This window comes from Pleurodeles waltl, chromosome 7 (assembly GCF_031143425.1).
Source record: "Pleurodeles waltl isolate 20211129_DDA chromosome 7, aPleWal1.hap1.20221129, whole genome shotgun sequence".
NCBI classification, from domain to species: Eukaryota; Metazoa; Chordata; class Amphibia; order Caudata; family Salamandridae; genus Pleurodeles; species Pleurodeles waltl.
The window spans coordinates 1273983333-1274002975 of record NC_090446.1 but is presented as its reverse complement, the minus strand read 5'-3'; the positions used below and the strand labels follow the sequence as shown (position 1 = coordinate 1274002975).

At 43.9% G+C, this 19643-nt stretch overlaps 1 protein-coding gene across 3 annotated transcripts in view; it reads right to left on the bottom strand.

Moving 5' to 3' along the window:
* LOC138246164 (zinc finger protein 182-like) overlaps positions 1 to 19643 on the bottom strand; it is a 145445-nt gene that overhangs the window by 7461 nt on the left and 118341 nt on the right. For all 3 annotated transcript variants that reach the window (XM_069200475.1, XM_069200474.1, XM_069200476.1), the window contains one exon: positions 14683 to 14802. In XM_069200475.1, the coding sequence (XP_069056576.1) occupies positions 14683 to 14802 (120 nt within the window). The remainder of the gene's footprint in view (positions 1 to 14682; positions 14803 to 19643) is intronic.

The following is a 19643-nucleotide window of genomic DNA, read 5'->3' as shown; positions in this document are numbered from 1 at the left end:
AATCTAACCTCCCTATTGAGTGTGGTAGTTCTTAGTGAATATAAGACCAGTACTCATATAAGGGGGCGATGTATATCCACGGTCAGTTTAACTGAGAAAGTATAGAAAAGAGACTAGACCGCAGTCAAGAAATCATGGAATAAGTGGACGCCATCTTGAATAATCTATGGAAAAAACGATCACCGTAGTGATCGTCAGAGATGCTATGGCTAGAAAGCGTGTATAAAAATGTATAAATGACACAATCGCCAAAATGGCGTGTGGGTAACTGTGTTCCTTTTGGTACCAGGTCAGCCAAAAACGGTCAGAGCAAATATAAACCTGAAGTTCATTATGGATATGACCAAGAACAAAATAAATTATGGATGCTTTTCTTATAGGTACCTCTCAGGTCATAATGAAAAGGTAATAAAAATATCACAGTAGTGATAAGAATAAGCGACTATAACGGTCATATTATCTACAGGCTGAGATGATTGTGTCATATGAAACCGTGACGTGAATTACTAGTCAATGCTAAAGAACATATCCAAAGTATCTGTTCCTAGTCGTCAATAAGAAAGGATGATGTAGTGTATATGTAGAGGACTCAGAAATTCATATAGTATATTGTTATCCCCTGATGGACTAAAGGGCAAATGTTAATTCCGTGTGTGATAAGAAGATTGTCATATGTGGAGAAATCATGAGACCCAAGAGGTGATGCATTATACAGGTGAAATAACATCTGTGCGTACATAAGAAAAACCGATCAATCGATTATTGACAAGTATATCCATTATTCCTAGAACACTTAACAACACAGTTCTGACAGAGTTTTTTGACAACATGAACAATCATAGAAAATAATGCAATTCATGATCAATATTAATTCCCATTCTTATGCTCTTAAGCCTAAGTATCCATTTCGCCTCGTTTCTTCTAAGTTCCAACTCACGGTTTCCTCCCCTAGGATGTGCCTGTGTTTGACTGATACCCATGTATTTTAGCATCGGGACCTCTGTACCAGAGTGTTCCCTATTGACATGGCGTACTATGGGTGACAGAGGGTCGTTGTTTCTTAGGGCAGTTTCATGTTCTTGAATCCTTTCCTTTAGGGGTCTAATCGTACTCCCAACATAGATTTTTTCACAATCGCATATAAGTAGACTACATACTTGGTATTACAATTGATAAACTCTTGTATTTTGTATGTTTTGCTACCATTAAAATTAAAGCTGAAAGTCCTGTGCAGGGCAAGATTACATACATTGCATCTACTACAGTTGAAGATACCCTTGGGTTTATTGGGTAACCAGGTAATAGATTTGTCCTTGGACAGTGGTAGATAGCTTTTACATACAAGGTCTCGAATTGTAGTCCCCCTTTTGTGAATCATTGTGGGTTTGGTCAGCAATAGATGTTTGAGAGTATTGTCAGTGTGTAAGATGCCCCAGTTTTTGCAGAGGATTTTATAAATGTCCTGGCTGTTCTGACTGAACGGGGTACAGAATGTCACCAGTCCTTTTGATAATCGATTCTTATTATCACTCTTTTTTAGGAGGGAAGATCTTTGAATTTTGTTTATTTTCTTTCAAGCCTTGCTTATGGTTTGTGCAGAGTATCCTCTCTGAAGAAATCTGTTTTCTAGTTTATTGAGTTCATAATCACATAATTTGCTATCGCTACAGTTTCTTTTAACCCGAATCATTTCTCCAAATGGGATGGCATTCTTTTGAGAGGTGGGGTGAGAACGTCCTGCATGTAGTAGTGCATTGCAAGCAGTAGATTTTCGGTAAAGGTTAGAATGTACATAGTTATTCTTAACATATATTTCCAGATCTAAAAATTGGATACGATCCTTGTTATGTTCATAGGTCATCTTGATGTTAAAGTCATTTGCATTAATGTGATCTATGAATTCCAGCAAATGTGGCTCATCGCCAGTCCAAATCATGAGTACATCGTCGATGTACCGTCCCCAAAATAATATATGTTCTGTCAAATGGGGGGATATTAAATTTAGATACATTTTTGGGGAATTCTCACCTTACGATGGCTATCTTCACATGGAGACGCCGGTTAAAAGACAAGAGTCCTTTTTGTTACTGTTTTCTCTTACGCTCAAAACTAATCTAACAGGCAGTCGATTTTTTGATAACTGCCACCGAAGGACTGACATGGGACAGTGCACAATTTCTATAGACAACGAGGGGTGATAGGCAACACATGGGAACTCCCCGATAGATACTCTTAGTCTAAATGTCATGTACGACTAATATCCGTCGTCTCAACCGTGGGACTCCACAGATACATTTGGGAAGTCTTCTTCATATCTCTTTTTAAGAACAATATATTGAACCTTTTTTCATTTCTGTTCGCTTTAGGCACTCTATTTTTGGATGCTGGGACCACATTGAACTCATATCAATTGACTTCTAATTTAGGAGAATCCTATCACAGGTCAGTTAATGATCAGACACACCATTTTTTACAAATTCATTCCCCATAGGACTTTTTATATTTTTTGAATTAAGGGACAGTTGTGATTGCCTCTCTTACAGACTTTCTGTGACTTTTGAAACATTCTGGACCCACAGTATCTACCTCAAACTATGAAGGCTATAAAGACATTGAGAAATTACTAGAAACCGTAAGGTATAAAATCTAATGTATCTTTTCAGTCGTCAACACATATGTTTGGGCACACAGTATTATTATTTGGTATTATGGTGGTTTTCACACTCTTATGACATACACATTGTCACTACCATGCTGACTTATTGCGGGACACCTCCAATGTTTATGTTTGTATCATCTTGGACATAAATGATACTAGGGGTAAAAACAAATTATTTGGAATTTTGTTTTTGTCAGCCTTGATAAAGTCCCTTAGAGGACGAAACACTTGTCGGCTGAACTTGGATGAACTGAACTATCCTTCTGTCAATTGGATGAAGATAATATCCTTCAGCTTCTCAATCTTCCAAGTGGATAATTCCATTCCTTTCATCAATCTATGGGACTATATATGTTCTCTTTCAGGGGATGAATCACCCGTTGGTTGATGTAACACATATATTTGTTAGTGCATCCACTTCATTTATGAATAGGCTTTGTGTTATGGAACTATAGTTATATTATTACTGTTAGACCTGACAGCCTTAGGGTAGTCACCCCTAACTTTTTGTCTGCCTCCCTCCACTTTTTGGACATTGTTTTTGCTGGTTTTTAGACTCTGCGCACTTTACCACTGCTAACCAGTGCTAAAGTGCATATGCTCTCTCCCTTAAAACATGGTAACCTTGAATCATACCTGATTGGACTATTAATTTACTTATAAGTCCCTAGTAAGGTGCACTTCATGTGCATAGGGCTGGTAAATTAAATGCTACTAGTGGGCCTGCAGCACTGGTTGTGCCACCCACTTAAGTAGCCCCTTTTCCTTGTCTCAGGCCTGCCATTGCAAGGCCTGTGTGTGCAGTTTCACTGCCACCTCGACTTGGCATTTAAAAGTACTTGCCAAGCCTAGAACTCCCCTTTTTCTACATATAAGTCACCCTTAATGTGTGCCCTAGGTAACCCCTAGAGCAGGGTGCTGGGTAGGTAAAAGGCAGGACATGTACCTGGGTAGTTATATGTCCTGGTAGTGTAAAACTCCTAAAATCGTTTTTACACTACTGTGAGGCCTGCTCCCTTCATAGGCTAACATTGGGGCTGCCCTCATACACTGTTGAAGTGGCAGCTGCTGTTCTGAAAGGAGCAGGAAGGTCATATTTAGTATGGCCAGAATGGTAATACAAAATCCTGCTGACTGGTGAAGTCGGATTTAATATTACTATTCTAGAAATGCCACTTTTAGAAAGTGAGCATTTCTTTGCACTTAAATCTTTCTGTGCCTTACAATCCACGTCTGGCTGGGCTTGGTTGACAGCTCCTTGTGCATTCACTCAGACACACCCCAAACACAAGGTACTCAGCCTCACTTGCATACATCTGCATTTTGAATGGGTCTTCCTGGGCTGGGAGGGTGGAGGGCCTGCCCTCACACAAAGGACTGCCACACCCCCTACTGGGACCCTGGCAGACAGGATTGAACTGAAAGGGGACCTGGTGCACTTCTTAGCCACTCTTTGAAGTCTCCCCCACTTCAAAGGCACATTTGGGTATAAAACAGGGCCTCTGCCCTACCTCATCAGACGCTTGCTGGAGAAGAAACCTGAACCAGAAACTACATCCGGCCAAGAAGAACTGCCTGGCTGCTCAAAGGACTCACCTGTCTGCTTTCTACAAAGGACTGCTGCCTTGCTGTTGGCCTGCTGCCTTGCTGAACTCTTGTCTGGCTGTGAAGGTGCTCTCCAAGGGCTTGGATAGAGCTTGCCTCCTGTTCCCTGAAGTCTCAGGACCAAAAAGACTTCTCTTTATCACTTGGACGCTCCGTGCGCCGAAAATTTCGACGCACAGCTTGTTCCGCGGCGAGAAAAACGCCGCACACCGACGCTGATCGATGCGACGCTTTCGGGACGACCGGAAAACCGACGCACGGCTTCGCAAGGACAACGCCGCCCGACCTCTAGAGGAGAAATCGACGCGACGCCTGCCGTGAGATCGTAATTTAGACGCGCAGCCCCGCAGAACGACGCGCAGCCGGAAAACAAGCAGGAAAATCCACGCACAGACCCGGGACATCTGGTAATCCCCGCGATCCACAGAAAGAGACTGTCCGCGCGCCGGAAAACGACACCCGACTCCCCGCGTGAAAAATAACGACGCAAGTCCGTGTGTGCTGGGAAGAAATCGACGCACACATCCTTTTTCCACGCCTCTCTTCTTTTGTGGCCCTCTGAGGAGATTTTCCACTCTAAACCAGGTACTTGTGCTTGAAAAAGACTGTTTACCTTTTAAAGACTTAAGACACTTTATATCACTTTTCAGTGATATCTCTACAATTTCGCATTGCAACTTTATTCTTTTTGACCTACAATTATCCTGATAAATATTATATATTTTTCTAAACACTGTGTGGTGTATTGTTGTGGTGCTATATGGTGGTATTGTATGATTTATTGCACAAATACTTTACACATTGCCTTCTAAGTTAAGCCTGACTGCTTGTGCCAAGCTACCAGAGGGTGGGCACAGGATAATCTTGGATTGTGTGTGACTTACCCTGACTAGAGTGAGGGCTTTTGCTTGGACAGGGGGTAACCTGACTGCCAACCAAAAACCCCATTTCTAACAATTACTTTTTCAGAAATTATTGTATAATAACTTTCCATGTACACATTAAACTCAATATTTATGATGTATCTAATCACCTAACCATTAGTATTTCTACCTGCTATTCTGTATCACCTAACCATTAGTATTTCTACCTGCTATTCTGTAAATATTTGTAAAATTGTGTACAGTATTTAGTAGTATGTTTAATAAACCATTTTTCTTTTCTGATAAGAAAAAGCACTGACTGGACAGCAAATGAATAAGTGCTTAGCTATGTTCTGAGTATCTAGCCTACCATACCTCCTGTGAGTAAGCCTAGACTACTCTGCTCCTCTACCCTGAGGGCCAAGTACAAAAAAGTGCACTTTTGCCCCCCTTTGAAGTTTACAGTCGTATCCTCTGTTCGCCATAGTATCCAGATTTTTCACAGCCTACAGCTCTGTTTTGCCATATCTACTGCCCGTACAACCTTCTTCTCATTACCTCAAGCAAGAAATAATTTCTCACACTGCGTCCGGATACCTAGTGAGACCACTAACAAAGAATTTTCCAATTTCTAGAAGGAAATATTGAATAACCTGCACCCCCACTCTGCTGCCTGGTTTTAACTCACTCAGGGGAGGGCTTTTTTCAGTGCCAGGGAGTACCATGCCAAGTCAGCTGAGCATCCTACCACTGTACTCTAAATATCGATTTCACAGAGATTAGTATATCTGGACCCTTTCCAAGATGGGACTGGCTGACTGCTTCTCGAAGAGGTAGCCTGTCTACCCTGTAGGAAGACAACAACAGAGTATGAAAAACACCCTCTATACGATCAGAAGCAGAGGAAGTCAGAATGGGGGTGACTGTGACAACCGCACACTGGTCATTGTTCACCACGGAGAGGGTCCATGTAGTGTTGGTGTTATGTTCCCAGCGGGACACAGAAGACACAACGAAGAGGTGCGTTGACTTCCAAAACTTTTATTCAGTGTGGGAAATGCTGCGTGTTCCTCAACGACCCACCATGTTCACCAACGCTGCCCCGAACTGTCTTCGAACCTCATATCCCGATCAAACCCAAACATTCCACTTGCTGTTCCCGTGCACACCACAAGCCAGGTGCAGCACGAGAACACCAAATGGGACAATATAACAGATGGTGATCTGGATGAGGAAGAAAAGCCTTCCTCACCCAGTCTTTGTACGAGTCTAGGGGATCAGGCACTTTCGTCCCCTGACCGGTGTCCTCTTTGTCCATCTGCCTCATCTCTAGTATTGGGCACTTTAAATTTGTGCATGGTCTAATTCAAGGAGCTTACAAAGAGAAACTTTCTTCTATGATTATGAAGGATATTACGTCGTCCACTAATTAATTCTCACGAATGGTCCTATCGTCAGTGGTAAAGTGGAGTTAAGGATAGATATAAGGTATGCTCTGTAGTCAGTGACGGACATTAGCTGGCCTCAAAAAGCTCTGTAGTGAATTTGTGGGAGTACCTTGGAGCAAGGGTTTTGTTTCCTTATTTGTCTCAGGTCCCCAATAGGAGATTGAGAATCGCTATTCAACATCTTTGTATTGGTATTGACTCTGGTTGGAGCATGGTTGGTTAGAAAAAGAGAGTTTTGGAAAACAATGGATGCTGTTTTTGTACTTTAAAATTAAGTACTCCATAACTCATTTACTGCTAGACTGCAAACACTTTTCAATGAAAGGAAAAAAAGATGTTGCATCCACATTTTATGAAGTAGTGTAAGACAGCGGAGTGAAGCACGTCACTTTATTTGCTATGAAATAATCTGAACTTTCACCACAATTTAAAGATATATACAGCTTATCCAAAAACTGGAGTTTTAAAGAACGGTATGGGGGAAGGGTATTCTATTGTCAGCAATGCTGTTTTATTCTAGTTGTTTTTAGAATCAATTTGGCAATAGAATACAGTATATTTTGAGTGATATAGTGATGGAATTCCAATGTTTCTCTCTGTTTGATAACTTGTAAGTATATATTTTTATAAGATGAATGTCTTGGGAATAAATATTGTTTATTACCTACTAGCTGGGAAAGAGGAGGTCAGGCCAGTATCTCTTGGATGAGTCAGAAATTTGTATGAGACTGCCTGCCTCGAACTGGTGGAGGACCTCTGCATATTTCGCACTGAAGAGGAGGCGGATGACTTTCTCCCTCATATCTGCTTCAGATCTGACCACTTCAGCCAAGACTGAAGAAGCATGGTTAGAGCTAAGATCCAGGCCCAGGTAGTCAGGTTGATGAGGTCCCCGGATATCAGTATTTTTTTTTTTTAAATTAACATCTTACTCACCAAAGCTTCCGGAGCACAGGATCATACTGATCAAACTTGTGCAAGAGGTGGAAACCGTAGCAGCATATGATGGCATTGCCTTGCCACTGGGAGAGGCTAATGGACTTGTAGATCTTCCCACATGCTTCCGAACACAAGTATTCTGGACTGGTACATCATCTTCCCTGATGTCTCCATGCACAAGTCTTCATGAGCATGTGGGTGGACAATGCTTTGTCCTTAAGAGAAGTTGCTATCATCACAGCAGACGAAGAGCTTGGTGATTTCTGGACATAAATATACCTGGGAGATTCCTGGGCACAAACAAAGTCCATTAAAGGACAGGTATTTGTTGCCCAATTGTAATGAGATTACAGGTTGGGAGACAGGTGTCTTCCACATTTCTTGAGCCCTCTTGAGATCTTAGGGTTCTATAACTAGGGTAGGTCTGGGTGGGGTGCCACTGCGGCTCCAAAGTCCTCACTATCTGGCGCTAATGTAGTCATTGTTATGGACAATGCCATCAAGGCCTTGGTTACAGCAGCATGATAAAGTCTGGTTGAAAACAGGTCTGCATGGCCGCTGGTTCAACAAAATGTGCTCCCCTGGATTAGTATTATTATTTTACAAATAATATATTCTATATGCAAAATGATCACAATGCATCTCAAAATATGACTTATTTGAAAGTATAATTCCGTCTTAAAATTTCCTTTACTGTCAAAAATCCTTTTTTCACCCATGTATATGGGGAACTAAGAAGTATTAAAGTATGCCTATACTTAAACTATTACATGTACTATTACTCACTCTGTAGATTCTGTTTTACAACACCCAGGTTTTCTTTGTGAAAAGTTGCTTAATCAAAGATCACAAAGACTGTGCTAACAATAATCTTCATCATTATACTTGTTTATCAAAAATAGTTCTAAGATAGGTTTACATATTTAAATACAATAATTTCATAATACAAGGTGATAGTCGTGCATATTGAACATATATTTTGTGAAATAATAATAATGATCAACTGGAGTATATTTTCTTGAAATTGTATTCTGATTTGAGATTCAAGGTTACAGGTACCAGTCTCCAAGCCAATGCCTGCCTCTCACATGCACAGCCTTTTGCAAGGAGAAGGCTTCTGAGGCAGATCCGAAGAGCAATTGTTATTCCTGAAGGGCCTTCAGCTGCAACTGAAGTCAGTCTGTTAATTGGACCCGGGTCGACAGTGCAAGTTCGCGAATGGGTACCCCTGTCAGTCCTGATTCTTTGGTCTAAGGAACTGCACCAGAGCTTGCAAGATCTGCATTGTATTTCAAGGCAGTGGGGCCACTGGCTTCTCTTTGGCTTACAACTTTATACTCAGACAATGCATCACCCAGTTATCTGAACACTTGTTCCAGCCACATAATTATAAAATATAGGCAGAGTGGGAAGAGGAGATCATTCTTTGAAGTGAGGGATGGGTTGTCAATTCTTCAGGGGAATCACAATAGAGCTTTGAAATCAGGATTGCAGCTCCCTGGAGGGAAACCACGAGGAGTTCTAGGAGGGAGCTGTTCCCCGATTGCAAGAAATGGAACAATCCAACCTGCCCACCAAGGAGTAAAATCCGATCATGGGGGTAAGGGTGTCTCCTCCCCCAGCCCAATTAAGACACTGGGCTGTCTGGTGAAAATCTTCTTATTAGGAGGTTTCCACCGGCCAGCCCAGTGGAAACCTACATAGTTGTGGGTAGTGCAGGGGTAGTGCCCCTCTGTGGACCATAGCACTGCGTTTCCACCAGCCTTTTCATGGCGGGACCCCGTCATGAAATGGCTGGCGGAAAGTGAAGTCGATGTGGCTGGCCACGACTTCGACCGCTGCCATCCCATCAGGATCTATTATACTGGCAGTGGCAGCTGTTTAATGGCGGTCAGATCGCCAGAGTCGTAATTTGGTGGTCGGACCGCCAGGAGTGCGATGGTCTGACCGCTGACAGCTAGATATTGTGTCTACCAGATAAGGCGTCACCTTAGGTGACTAACTTGTTCATCTGATAGAGACTTCTAGCTGCAGATTCCTTATCTTTGAATAGATGCCCAAGATGCCCAAGCAATACCATCCACGGAGGTGAGTCAGCAAACCAAGTCCATACTAGAAAGTCATACCTGACCGAACCGTCAAGGTACCTTTCCCTTCGGACAGCCCTGACCGGACTGTCCAGGTAGTAGTGTTTGGTAAACATGTGCAGAGATGCCCACATTGCCATCTAACAGATACATGTCAAAGACTGGACCTACCGCAGTGGTCTCACCTTTAGCTCGGACAAAATGAGCATGCAAACCCTCAGGGGGTTTGCTTTTTGGCCAGTGCCTAGCAGATCTTAAAGTAGAGTATGACCCATCTGGAGATGGTCTGCTTCTGCACTGCCGGACCTTTCTTTGCACCCACATAATCTACAAAGAATTGGTCATCCACCTTGAACTCCTTTGTACGATCAAGGTAGAATACCAATGCTCTTTTTGTGTCCAGGCAATAGAGTCTCTATTCTTCTTAAAATGGACGTGGGTGTGCAAAAAGTAGTGAAAAAAGGTTTTCAATGCCAGCCGGATCACACGGAGCAGGTTGATGGAGTCTGGTTTCCATTGGAGACTAGATGCTTCTGATCTCCACCTCTCCCAGGTGGCCGCTCCATCCCAGGAGTGGCGCATCTGCCACTATTGTCACGTCTGGTTGGGGAAGGGAGAGGGATATGCCTCTGACCCAATCACAGTTCATTAACAGCCGCTGCAGATCGTTTGCAGTTCCCTCCGACATCTGAAGGAGAGATACCTCAGATGCTGCACCCACTGGAACTTCAGGTCCCACTGCAGAGCCTGCATATGCCATCAGGCATGTACCTAAAGCAGGATGCAGGAGGCAATGAGGCCCAGCAGCCTCAGAGTCATTCTCACCGAAATCCTAGATAGAGGCTGAAACATTGTTATCATAGCTGAATATCCTGGACTCGCCACTTGGGTGTATAAGCCAGAAAATTCACAGTTTCCAATGAAAGGGATTGTCCGATAGGGATTCGAGTGTGACTTTGGCACGTTTATAGCCCGCTTTAAACAGCCAGTCGTCAAAATAGAGGGAAGGGAAGAGTGAAATCCCTTATCTCCGCAGATGAGCCACAACCACAGCCATCACATTGGTGAACACCCGAGGGGCTCTGTTAAGGCCAAAGGGGAGCATAGTGAATTGAAAGTGTTTGGGGTTGACCGTGAACTGCAATGAACATCTGTGGGCAGGTAGGATGGGGATATGAAAATAAGCATCCTGTTAGTCAAATGCTACCATCCAGTCTCATGGGTAGAGGGCAGTTAGAATATGAGCCAAAGTGAGCATCTTGAACTTCTCCTTCTTGAGGAAGGATTGAGAGACAGAAGGTCTTGGATAGAGCGGAGGCCCTTTACATTTTGGGGACCAGAAAGTAGCACGAATACCAACCATGATCTACTTTTGGCAGGAGAACCCTCTCAATGGCTCCCTTGGCCAAAACAGACGTAACTTCCTTGTGGAGAAGGAACAAATTATCCTCCGTTATCCGACTGTAGGATGGTGGCATGGATAGAGGGGTAGTCTCGAAGGGCAGGAAGTAGCTCCTCTCGACATTCTGAAAAACCCACCTGTCTGACGTGATGGTTTGCCAATGGAGGAGGGGATGGCGAATCCTGCCTTCAACTGGCCCATGGTGGGGGAGAGAGTCAGACCAGGGAGGTTAAGGGGCTCCTGCAGAGGGGGTAGAGTGGGGGTACTGTCCAGACCACTCGCCACCTTATCCACAAGATTGGTGGATCCTGCGCCCTTGGCCTCACAGAGACTGGTCAGCATGCATGGCACAGTGGCTGGCCAAGAATGGACGTGGCTGGAGGCCCCTTCCATAGAAGGGAGCAAAAGACAGAATGAGGGGATGTGGGGCACTGCGAGGCCCAAGGGCCTGGCCGTATCCCAAGAATCCTTGAAGCTCTTTAGTGCCGAGTCTGCCTTGTCTCCGAAGAGACGGGTGTCATCAAAGGGCATGTCCATCAAGAAGCTTGGACATCCCCTGAAAAGCCAGACATCCTCAGACAGGCGTGGCGCCCCACGGCCACTGTCAATGAAACCCTTCTGTCTAGTAAGCTGGTCATTTCCAGTCCGCAACAGATTGTGAAACTTCGCTGTATCTCTCCAGTCAGCAACAGCCTGAGAGACTACAGCCCTAGGCATCCTCCAGGACCTGTGGCAGCACTTGTACAACCATCTACCAAAGCATGTGGGAATAATGGCCCAAAGGGCATCCGGTGTTCATGGACCGCAATGCAAGACCAGTGGAAGAAAGAATCTTTGTCCCAAGTGAGTCCAAAGTTTGGGATTCTCTATTCGGGGGAGCAGAAGGGAATGTGTCCTGGAAGGTAGAGGCTTGGTCCACCAAGCTCTCAGGGGCAGGGTGATGTGTCAAACTTGGATCCTCAGGTGCAGGGCAATGGCAGCGGTCAAGCATCCTGTTCACAGGAACCCCTGTGCTAGGGTTTGACCAGGTACCCAGTAGGACGTCAGGGAGGGCCTCATTAAATGGGAGCAGGGGTTCTGAGGTAGAAGCTCCCGGTTGCAGCACATCTGTCAAGAGACTGGTCTTGACTGTCACTGAAGGCAGTTGAAGTTCTAGGACCTCAACCACTCTTCTCACCACCATAGCATAAGATGCTCCCTCCTCCAAAGCCACGGTAGAGGAAGAAAGCCTGCCAGTACCTGGAAAAGTATCCAGTCTGCTGTCCTAACTCAAGTCCTCATGCCAGTCCATACCTTCATGGGGCTGGTATTCTAAAGGGTCCAGCAACACCTCTCAATCAGCCTAACGCATAGTAAAGGGGCTCAGGATCCGATCTAGGATGAAAGGCTCCTGCTGGCATCAGAGTCGGCTCCCATCCGGCTCTGTGTCCAAGCTGGGGATTACAACGGGGATGGCACCGGGAGCACCAGGACCAGCGTTGGGGAAGGTCATGGTGGTACGACCAATGCCTGTCCGGTTCCAGGAATGGATCCCTGGGTGCACCTTGGCACTGAGACCGAAGCCAGCGGTGCTGACCCCGAAAGGCCGCCTTTCGACTCTGTGGGGCCCAAAAGCGAACCAGTGGTGACAGGCTGCCCAAAAATGAGGCACATGGTTCTGTAAAACTTTTGGAGTTGGGCAAGAGTCACTCTGGCTCCCAAAAACCTGAGGAGGCGTGGAGTTGGCCCAGGCATAGGTTCGGCAGAATGAGGCCTAGATTGCATATGCTCCCTTGTCTCGTCAGCTGATGTACGAGAAGAAGTCAAAGAATGCTTTGTCTTCTTAGACATCTTCTACTGCCTCGATGTAACAGATCCCCCTGAAGACACGTACTGGGACGACGATGATGGAGGACTCTGAAACCGATGCCGGGACCTTCCTCTCAACTGAGATCTTGACTTTCTTGGAGTCGAGCGTCGGGACTCCATCAGCCACTGGGACTGCTCCCTCAAAGCCTTCGGATGCATCGCCCGACACTCAGTACATGACTTTGGGTCGTGGTCGCGTTCCAGGCACCAAAGACATATGAGGTGCGGATCAGTCACGGACATTGCCCGATGACTGGATCCACAGGGCTTGAAGCCGGTCTTTCTGGAGGACATCCTTGATGCAACAGGAGTAGAACACTCGAAAAACGTGACAAAAAGTTTTTAAAAAGTCAGTCAAAAATTGACTGAGGGGTAGCTCTCTTCGGATAAGCACTTGCTGGCGCGGAAATAAAAGAACCAACAACAGAATGTCAGGATGGCACCTATCTAGGAACCGCAACGTCATATCCGGCGCAGAAGATGCCAATGACAGATGTGGAACAAATCAACACCACCTATCTGCCAATGACAGATGTGGAACAAATCAACACTACCTAACAGCGTGCAGGGGATTTTGCTCACAAAGATCTTGCAGATCCAGTCGGACGCCTGGGGAGAAATCAAAAGCAAGGAATATGCAACTAGAAGTCAGTCAGATACAGTGGGCCAGACATATTAAAGCACAACTGTTATCTTATTTTAGTTTTAGGCTTGCTCCCCACCCAGCCCCACACAAACAGTTATGACTACAGCAGCGAAAGGCAAGTTTACAAACACAGTAAAATAAAAGGCTCAATACATCCAGAAAATTCCCCAAAGCAATCCAAACAACTGCAAAGCATAACAGTGGTCAAATGGCCCATCTGACAGAAAACAGATAAGCACTATGAAACCATTTAGCTGTCATTACTACAGAAGATGCTAGCTCCTTCTGGTTTTTCTGTTGGTCCAATTTTAGCTGCTCCATTTACTTACATGTAAACACAAGAGCTATATCTATTTAAACATTGTTGCTTTAGTATTATTTACTGTGTTCGAGTCGCTGTCCATATCAAGTCATACAGTGAACCTTGACTGCTCAATCTTGCTACCCTAGGAGACTCACATGCCTAATGAGAACAAATGGATTAGTAACTATCTAACATGAGTGGTAACCGACACTAGCCACACAGTAGACTAAAATGTACAGTCCTCTGCATATATTACTGCTTCCTAAGTATTTTCCCTTTTTAGAATTACAGTCTTTTTGCCTCTGTTACAATGTGTCTTCCCAAATGACCTTGCACATTTATATTCTTCTGACAGTTGTATTCATTAGTAAGGGGAAACTCTGAGGCACTTACAATGGCTAGCTAATGTTGAAGTCGTAGACCAGCTTTTTTTGTAATTGACAGTGTTACCTGGTAATTTGATCAGTTCTGCAGTAAGTCACTGTTTGACTGGAGCAGTAAAACTGAATAATGCAATATCAAACTAAAGATACAAACCTGTAAATAAGTAACATTTTAACAATCTTAATAAGTGAGTAACATTTTTAAGGTTTTGAAAAATTTGATATTTTAGTTAAAATGTATGGTGATTGTATTCTTGTTTATTTAGGTTTTGGTTTTCCAAACCATTCAAAAAAACATAATTGACAATGACAAAAAAGCACCATTTAGGAAACTTAAATCCACCTTATAGTTGCTGCCATCCTACCATGGAGTATTAACTTAATATACGAGAAATGAAAAATGATAGTTCTATTATCACACAGTAAGTAAGGTATGGCTATCAGGGCATTTCCCTAATTTACCCACCAATCTTTCAAAATCTGATTATTACTACTCACTAGCTGTGAAACTGGTCATGTGGTCCTTAGTCATGGGATCATGATAGACACTGGAAGAATGCTCAGTTTCTTGTTTGATCCTTAATAAGCTACCAGGTGTCAGGATCTGGTAGGCAGCCCCTAGAGACAAAGTGCAAAATAAGGTCACTTTAAGACTTGACTGATTGGAAATATTTTGAGTAGAACATAAAACAAATGCAGCTATATCCCTCCTTTCACATGCACATGTTCGGATAAGAATCCAAGTATCTTTAGCTTCTTGCAAGCTATCCCAAAAGGTAAATGTAATTTGTAGCCACCTTTAAAAACCTGTCGCCGGCACGGTAATTCACTTAACATGACAAAATCACAGGGTTGATACAATCGAGAAAAGCGACCCGTCATCAACACGAGAGGATGCCACCCTTCAACAAAAGTACCAAAGTTACAGATCTTCGAACTCTCAACTTTGCCACATCATTGGGAAAAATGTTAGAGCTAGAATGGCACTGTGTACGCCACAAATAACACCTTTAAACATGAAGGATAAATTGAGCTTGTTGCTTAGGCTCAGAAGACTAGTGGGAGGCTGAGTCCTAACTGATTACCAAATGACAAGGAACAGCCTTTGCAAAGCAAGAATAATCACTAGCGAATTTCAGAACATTTACTTTGCCCATATATTGCTCTATCACTGCATGCAGTATATCGGTTTTAAAAAATCATGTGTCAACAAAGTAATGAGCAATACTGTAATAAAATAATCTAACCCAACATTTATTTTGCCCACACAGTGCTTCATCACTTCATGTGGTGCATTGTTTTTTCAAAACCATGTGTCAACGTAATAATTAGCAATACTTCAAGGAAATACCACAACACACCATAAACCAAGGTTGTTACGTATTGAATTAATGTAGAACAACATTAGCTATAAAGCAGTGAAGCCCTGTGCATTGAAGGGGGTCACTAAGAAAGAAAATGTAAAGAGGAAGCCACCCATATCGGCGGAAAAAAAGAAAATGTCTCCCCTCTGGGGCATCATAATGGGGGGTAAGCATGTCTTAAGCTATACATTATGAGGTTTTTGCTTTGAAAGCAATGCCTTTTTTGAACAAGAGAATGAATAGCATTTGGTGCGTTTTGACTGAGATGGCACTTTAATGTCTTTTTCTTACAACTCCTGAGTTCCAGACTGCTGACGCTGATGGTTTTCCAGAGGCCCCTGGAAAGTCTGGATTTGTGAAGACTTCTATTGTTGATGACTTTGAAGGAGCTCTTCCAGAGTTGGCCGAATTTTTAAAACTCCTTAAAAGGCAAGTTAGTACATGGAAAAAAAAATATTCAGAGAGGGCAGGTGGGCCTCTGTATTTATTTTTTTATTTGCGCTGTTTCATACAGCGCATATGGCCCACCTCATTATGCACTGAACTATGGAAGGGCATAAGAGACCAAAATGCCCTGCAAGAGACCAACAAACAATTTTACCATAAAATGTTGAAGCAATGCCAGTGTGTGACATTGTAGTGAAACGACTAGCAGAATGTAGCATGCGTTCCTAGTGAAGCATCGAGGAGGGTTAAAGCAAAATACATACAACTACACATAAAAGAAGTCAGGCATGAGAAGGGTGGTCAGATTACAGCATCGGTGAGGTAAAGATAAATTGGGTCATAACTTGGTTAGGATTTACGGTTATTTTTTTAATGTAGATAAACAGGGCAGCAGAGGAGAACTCTTGTGTTTCTAGATAAGTCTCGAGCTATTGTTTTTTTTTTTTCAATTTAAAATACAAGGCTTTTGAACAGCAACAAATTAGAGTAGCGCAAAAGACACTGGCCACCTGAGAATTTCAGTTTTTCCGCCAGACAGCTGGGGTAAACTCTGAGAAGGGTTTGAAGGTGATGCACACTAACAAGACCTGAGCTCTAGCTTCAGTGGGAAGCGACTGTAACGCAAAAAGCATAGGGCTAATAATATGCCAGACTTTTTGCCTCGGGAGACAAATCGAACAACAGCATTCAACACTACTTAAGAGGGGACAGGTAGGCTTTGAGTAGACCTATGAAGAGTTGCTTCCAGTATTTAAGCTTATTGGGAACGTGGACTTCAACCACGAATTTCAGTTCCTCTTCAGAATGATTGGAGGGGACACTGATCACTTCTGGCTAGGGCATTGGTTTGGAACTGGAGCTCCCAGTGATTTGCCATTCTCAACTATGGTGGGGTGGCAGTCAAGAGTCGATCCAGGAACGTACTGGTAAGTTGGTTAAATTAAGAGAAATTCTGGTGTTTCATTTGGCTTTTTGAGGTTTGAGTTTTAGGTGGACAGTGTGCATCCATCTTTTAATTGTTTCCAGTAGTTTAGAAAAGAGAGAAATGTTACAGAGGGAGGACAGCTTTCGGTCCAGCAGAGTGTCAACAGCAAATCAATAAAAGAGGATACCCAAGTTTTTCAGAAGAACTCTGAGAGGTGCCATGTAGAAATTAATATGTTGGGTGAAACAATAGAGTCTTATGGAACCTCTTGTAGTATCTTGTAAAAAGTTGTAAAAGAAAAGTTGCACAAAAAAACTCCCGGTTTTAACTCCTAGGGGCCGATTGGGCACATAGGAAGGAAACCATTCAAGAACAAATTCCCTCAAAGACCATTCCCTCTTTGTGGATGCTGACAAACAGAATTAATGACCGTATCAAAGGCAGCAGACAGGTCTAGGAGCACTAATGTGCAGGAGTTCCCAGTGTCGAGCAGTGGTAAATCATTTGTCAACAATTTAGAGGATGAAGGATTCCGTGCTCCAAACCTGTAGGAAACAGTGTTGACAGCTACTGAGGAGATCATTGATTTTGTTGTGTTGTGTGAGCTGCAGAGAGACAATGTTCTATCATCTTTTCTAGTAAGGGCAGACTAGAGATACAACAAGGTCATTAGATAGTTTAAGTTCGCTAAACGATTTGTGGATATTCCACTGCAGGGAAAACACAGACACACAATTGACACCGGTGTTTGCCCCGCAGTCTTTTTTTAATGTATTTGTAAAGGGGGTGCCCCTCCCATGATCTTGCTGCCCTTCCCACCCTGCCCCAGGGCATTTCGCCATCTCCAACTGCAGTGCTGGTTAATTAGACGCTGCAGGCGGCGAAATGTCCATCAGCAAAATAAACGCAGCACAAAGCCTGCATACCCTGCTAAACACTTCTTTAAAAGGGGTGAGACCTGGCCAGTTTTAAGGCAGTCAAGGAAAGAGCCTTGTGAGATTGAAGAGTTTGATGACAAGTAGAATATTGCTACCATCAAGGCGGAACGAGCCGAAGGCTTGCTCTGAATTCAACTTTCAACAGAAAAGATTTCACTTTGACAACAAGGGAGAGTTTCTGCGATATTGTCCTGGTGTTGGCCTGCGATATATGATGCAAAGCTTAAGTTGTTGTTAATGTGAAAGCAGAAGAATATGGCACTGTTGACGAGGCTCTGGCTGAAGCCACTCTGGCTTGTTTCGTCCAACTATCATTGGGCCTGTTGTTCTCTGACAGCACTGGCACGGAGGCCATACTCTGTCTTGGGTGGCTTGAGATATAAATGGCAACTAGGTTTGGAAAGTTGAAAGACAGGTATTCAGTTGGGTGCTGTGGCTAGTGCATGCAAACAAAGGCATGCAAAAATGGTGTACTTTCTGCAGTGTCTCTGTACAACCTGTTTCTTTCTGTGCCCAGATTCATGAGGATGATGCACAGTACATAAATTATCTTTTACAAAGGGAAACTATGAAACGTCTATAGTAAACTTAAGGAATCAACTTCAGAACAGTAGTCTTCTAGGGCGGTACTGAAGAGAAGGCAACTCAATTGAATGAGTGTGTTCTATGATTGGTGTAGTCTGGAATTCCAAGGAAGGGCTCACATCTAATCCTTACAAAAGCTTGAAAAATCTACAGTTCTAAAATAAAAATTACAAAAAACTGTTTTCTGTATACAAAGCATTAACAAGTGCTTCCCAAACGTTTTAGAACTACGGGCCAATTTTAAGAATCACATTCTTTTGTTACTGACCTAACTTTAATGGACATGAAGCAGGTGATTTTTTTTATGTAATTAAAGCATTGTGTGGTAGCGCGCGGTCTTTTCCAGAAAGCACATTTTTCATTGAAATAGACACTTGATTATGATTTCAGCGGTCTATTATGTAGACGGCTGCAGTCACAGCCGCCACATGACCGCCAGTGTTGGCGTCCTGAAAACCAGCATAGTATGACTGCTGGCTGCTCTCCGCCACAATCTGGACAGAAAGCCGCCAGCAGCCATACTGGCAGTCGGCGGTCTAGTGTAGGTTGCTCCATCACCACCGCCACGTCACCACAACACCGCCCGCAGTATTACAACACTGTAAACGGAGTGGCGGTGTTGTGTTGGCGGGGCGCTAGCGGCGGAGCAAGCGCCATGGACCCCGTTCGTTCCCAGACGACCTCTGTGACCACCAGGTAAGGTGATCGTCCGACTGGGGGAGGGGGTATGGGAGTGGTTGGGGTGTAGTGGGGGGTGCTGAATGTTTTGTGTGTGTGTGTGTGTGAATGGAGGGGGGTTGGGGGCATTGTATATGTTGGTGTGTGTGCATGTGTCTGTGTCAATGCGTATAAGCGGGGAGTGTGTTGTGGCCGTGTGTGTATGTGTGAACGAATGAGTGAGTGTGGATGTGTGCATGTATGTATGGTATGTGTGGTGGGGGTCAGTACGTGGACCGGGGGGGGGGGCTTCGCTGCTTGGGTGGGTGGGGTGCGTGTGATGGGGTCATGGGTGGGCTCTTAGGGGGGTTGGGGAGTCCTGTTGTAGCAACAGGAATTTGAATTCCTGTTGCCATTATCCTTTCCACCAGCTGCCACCACGGAATCCCTGGCAAAAAGGATACTCTTAATACCGCAGGCAGTGTTAGGTAGACCGCCGGGTCAAAGGTGGTCAACCTTCAGCCAGGCAGTCTCACCACCCTG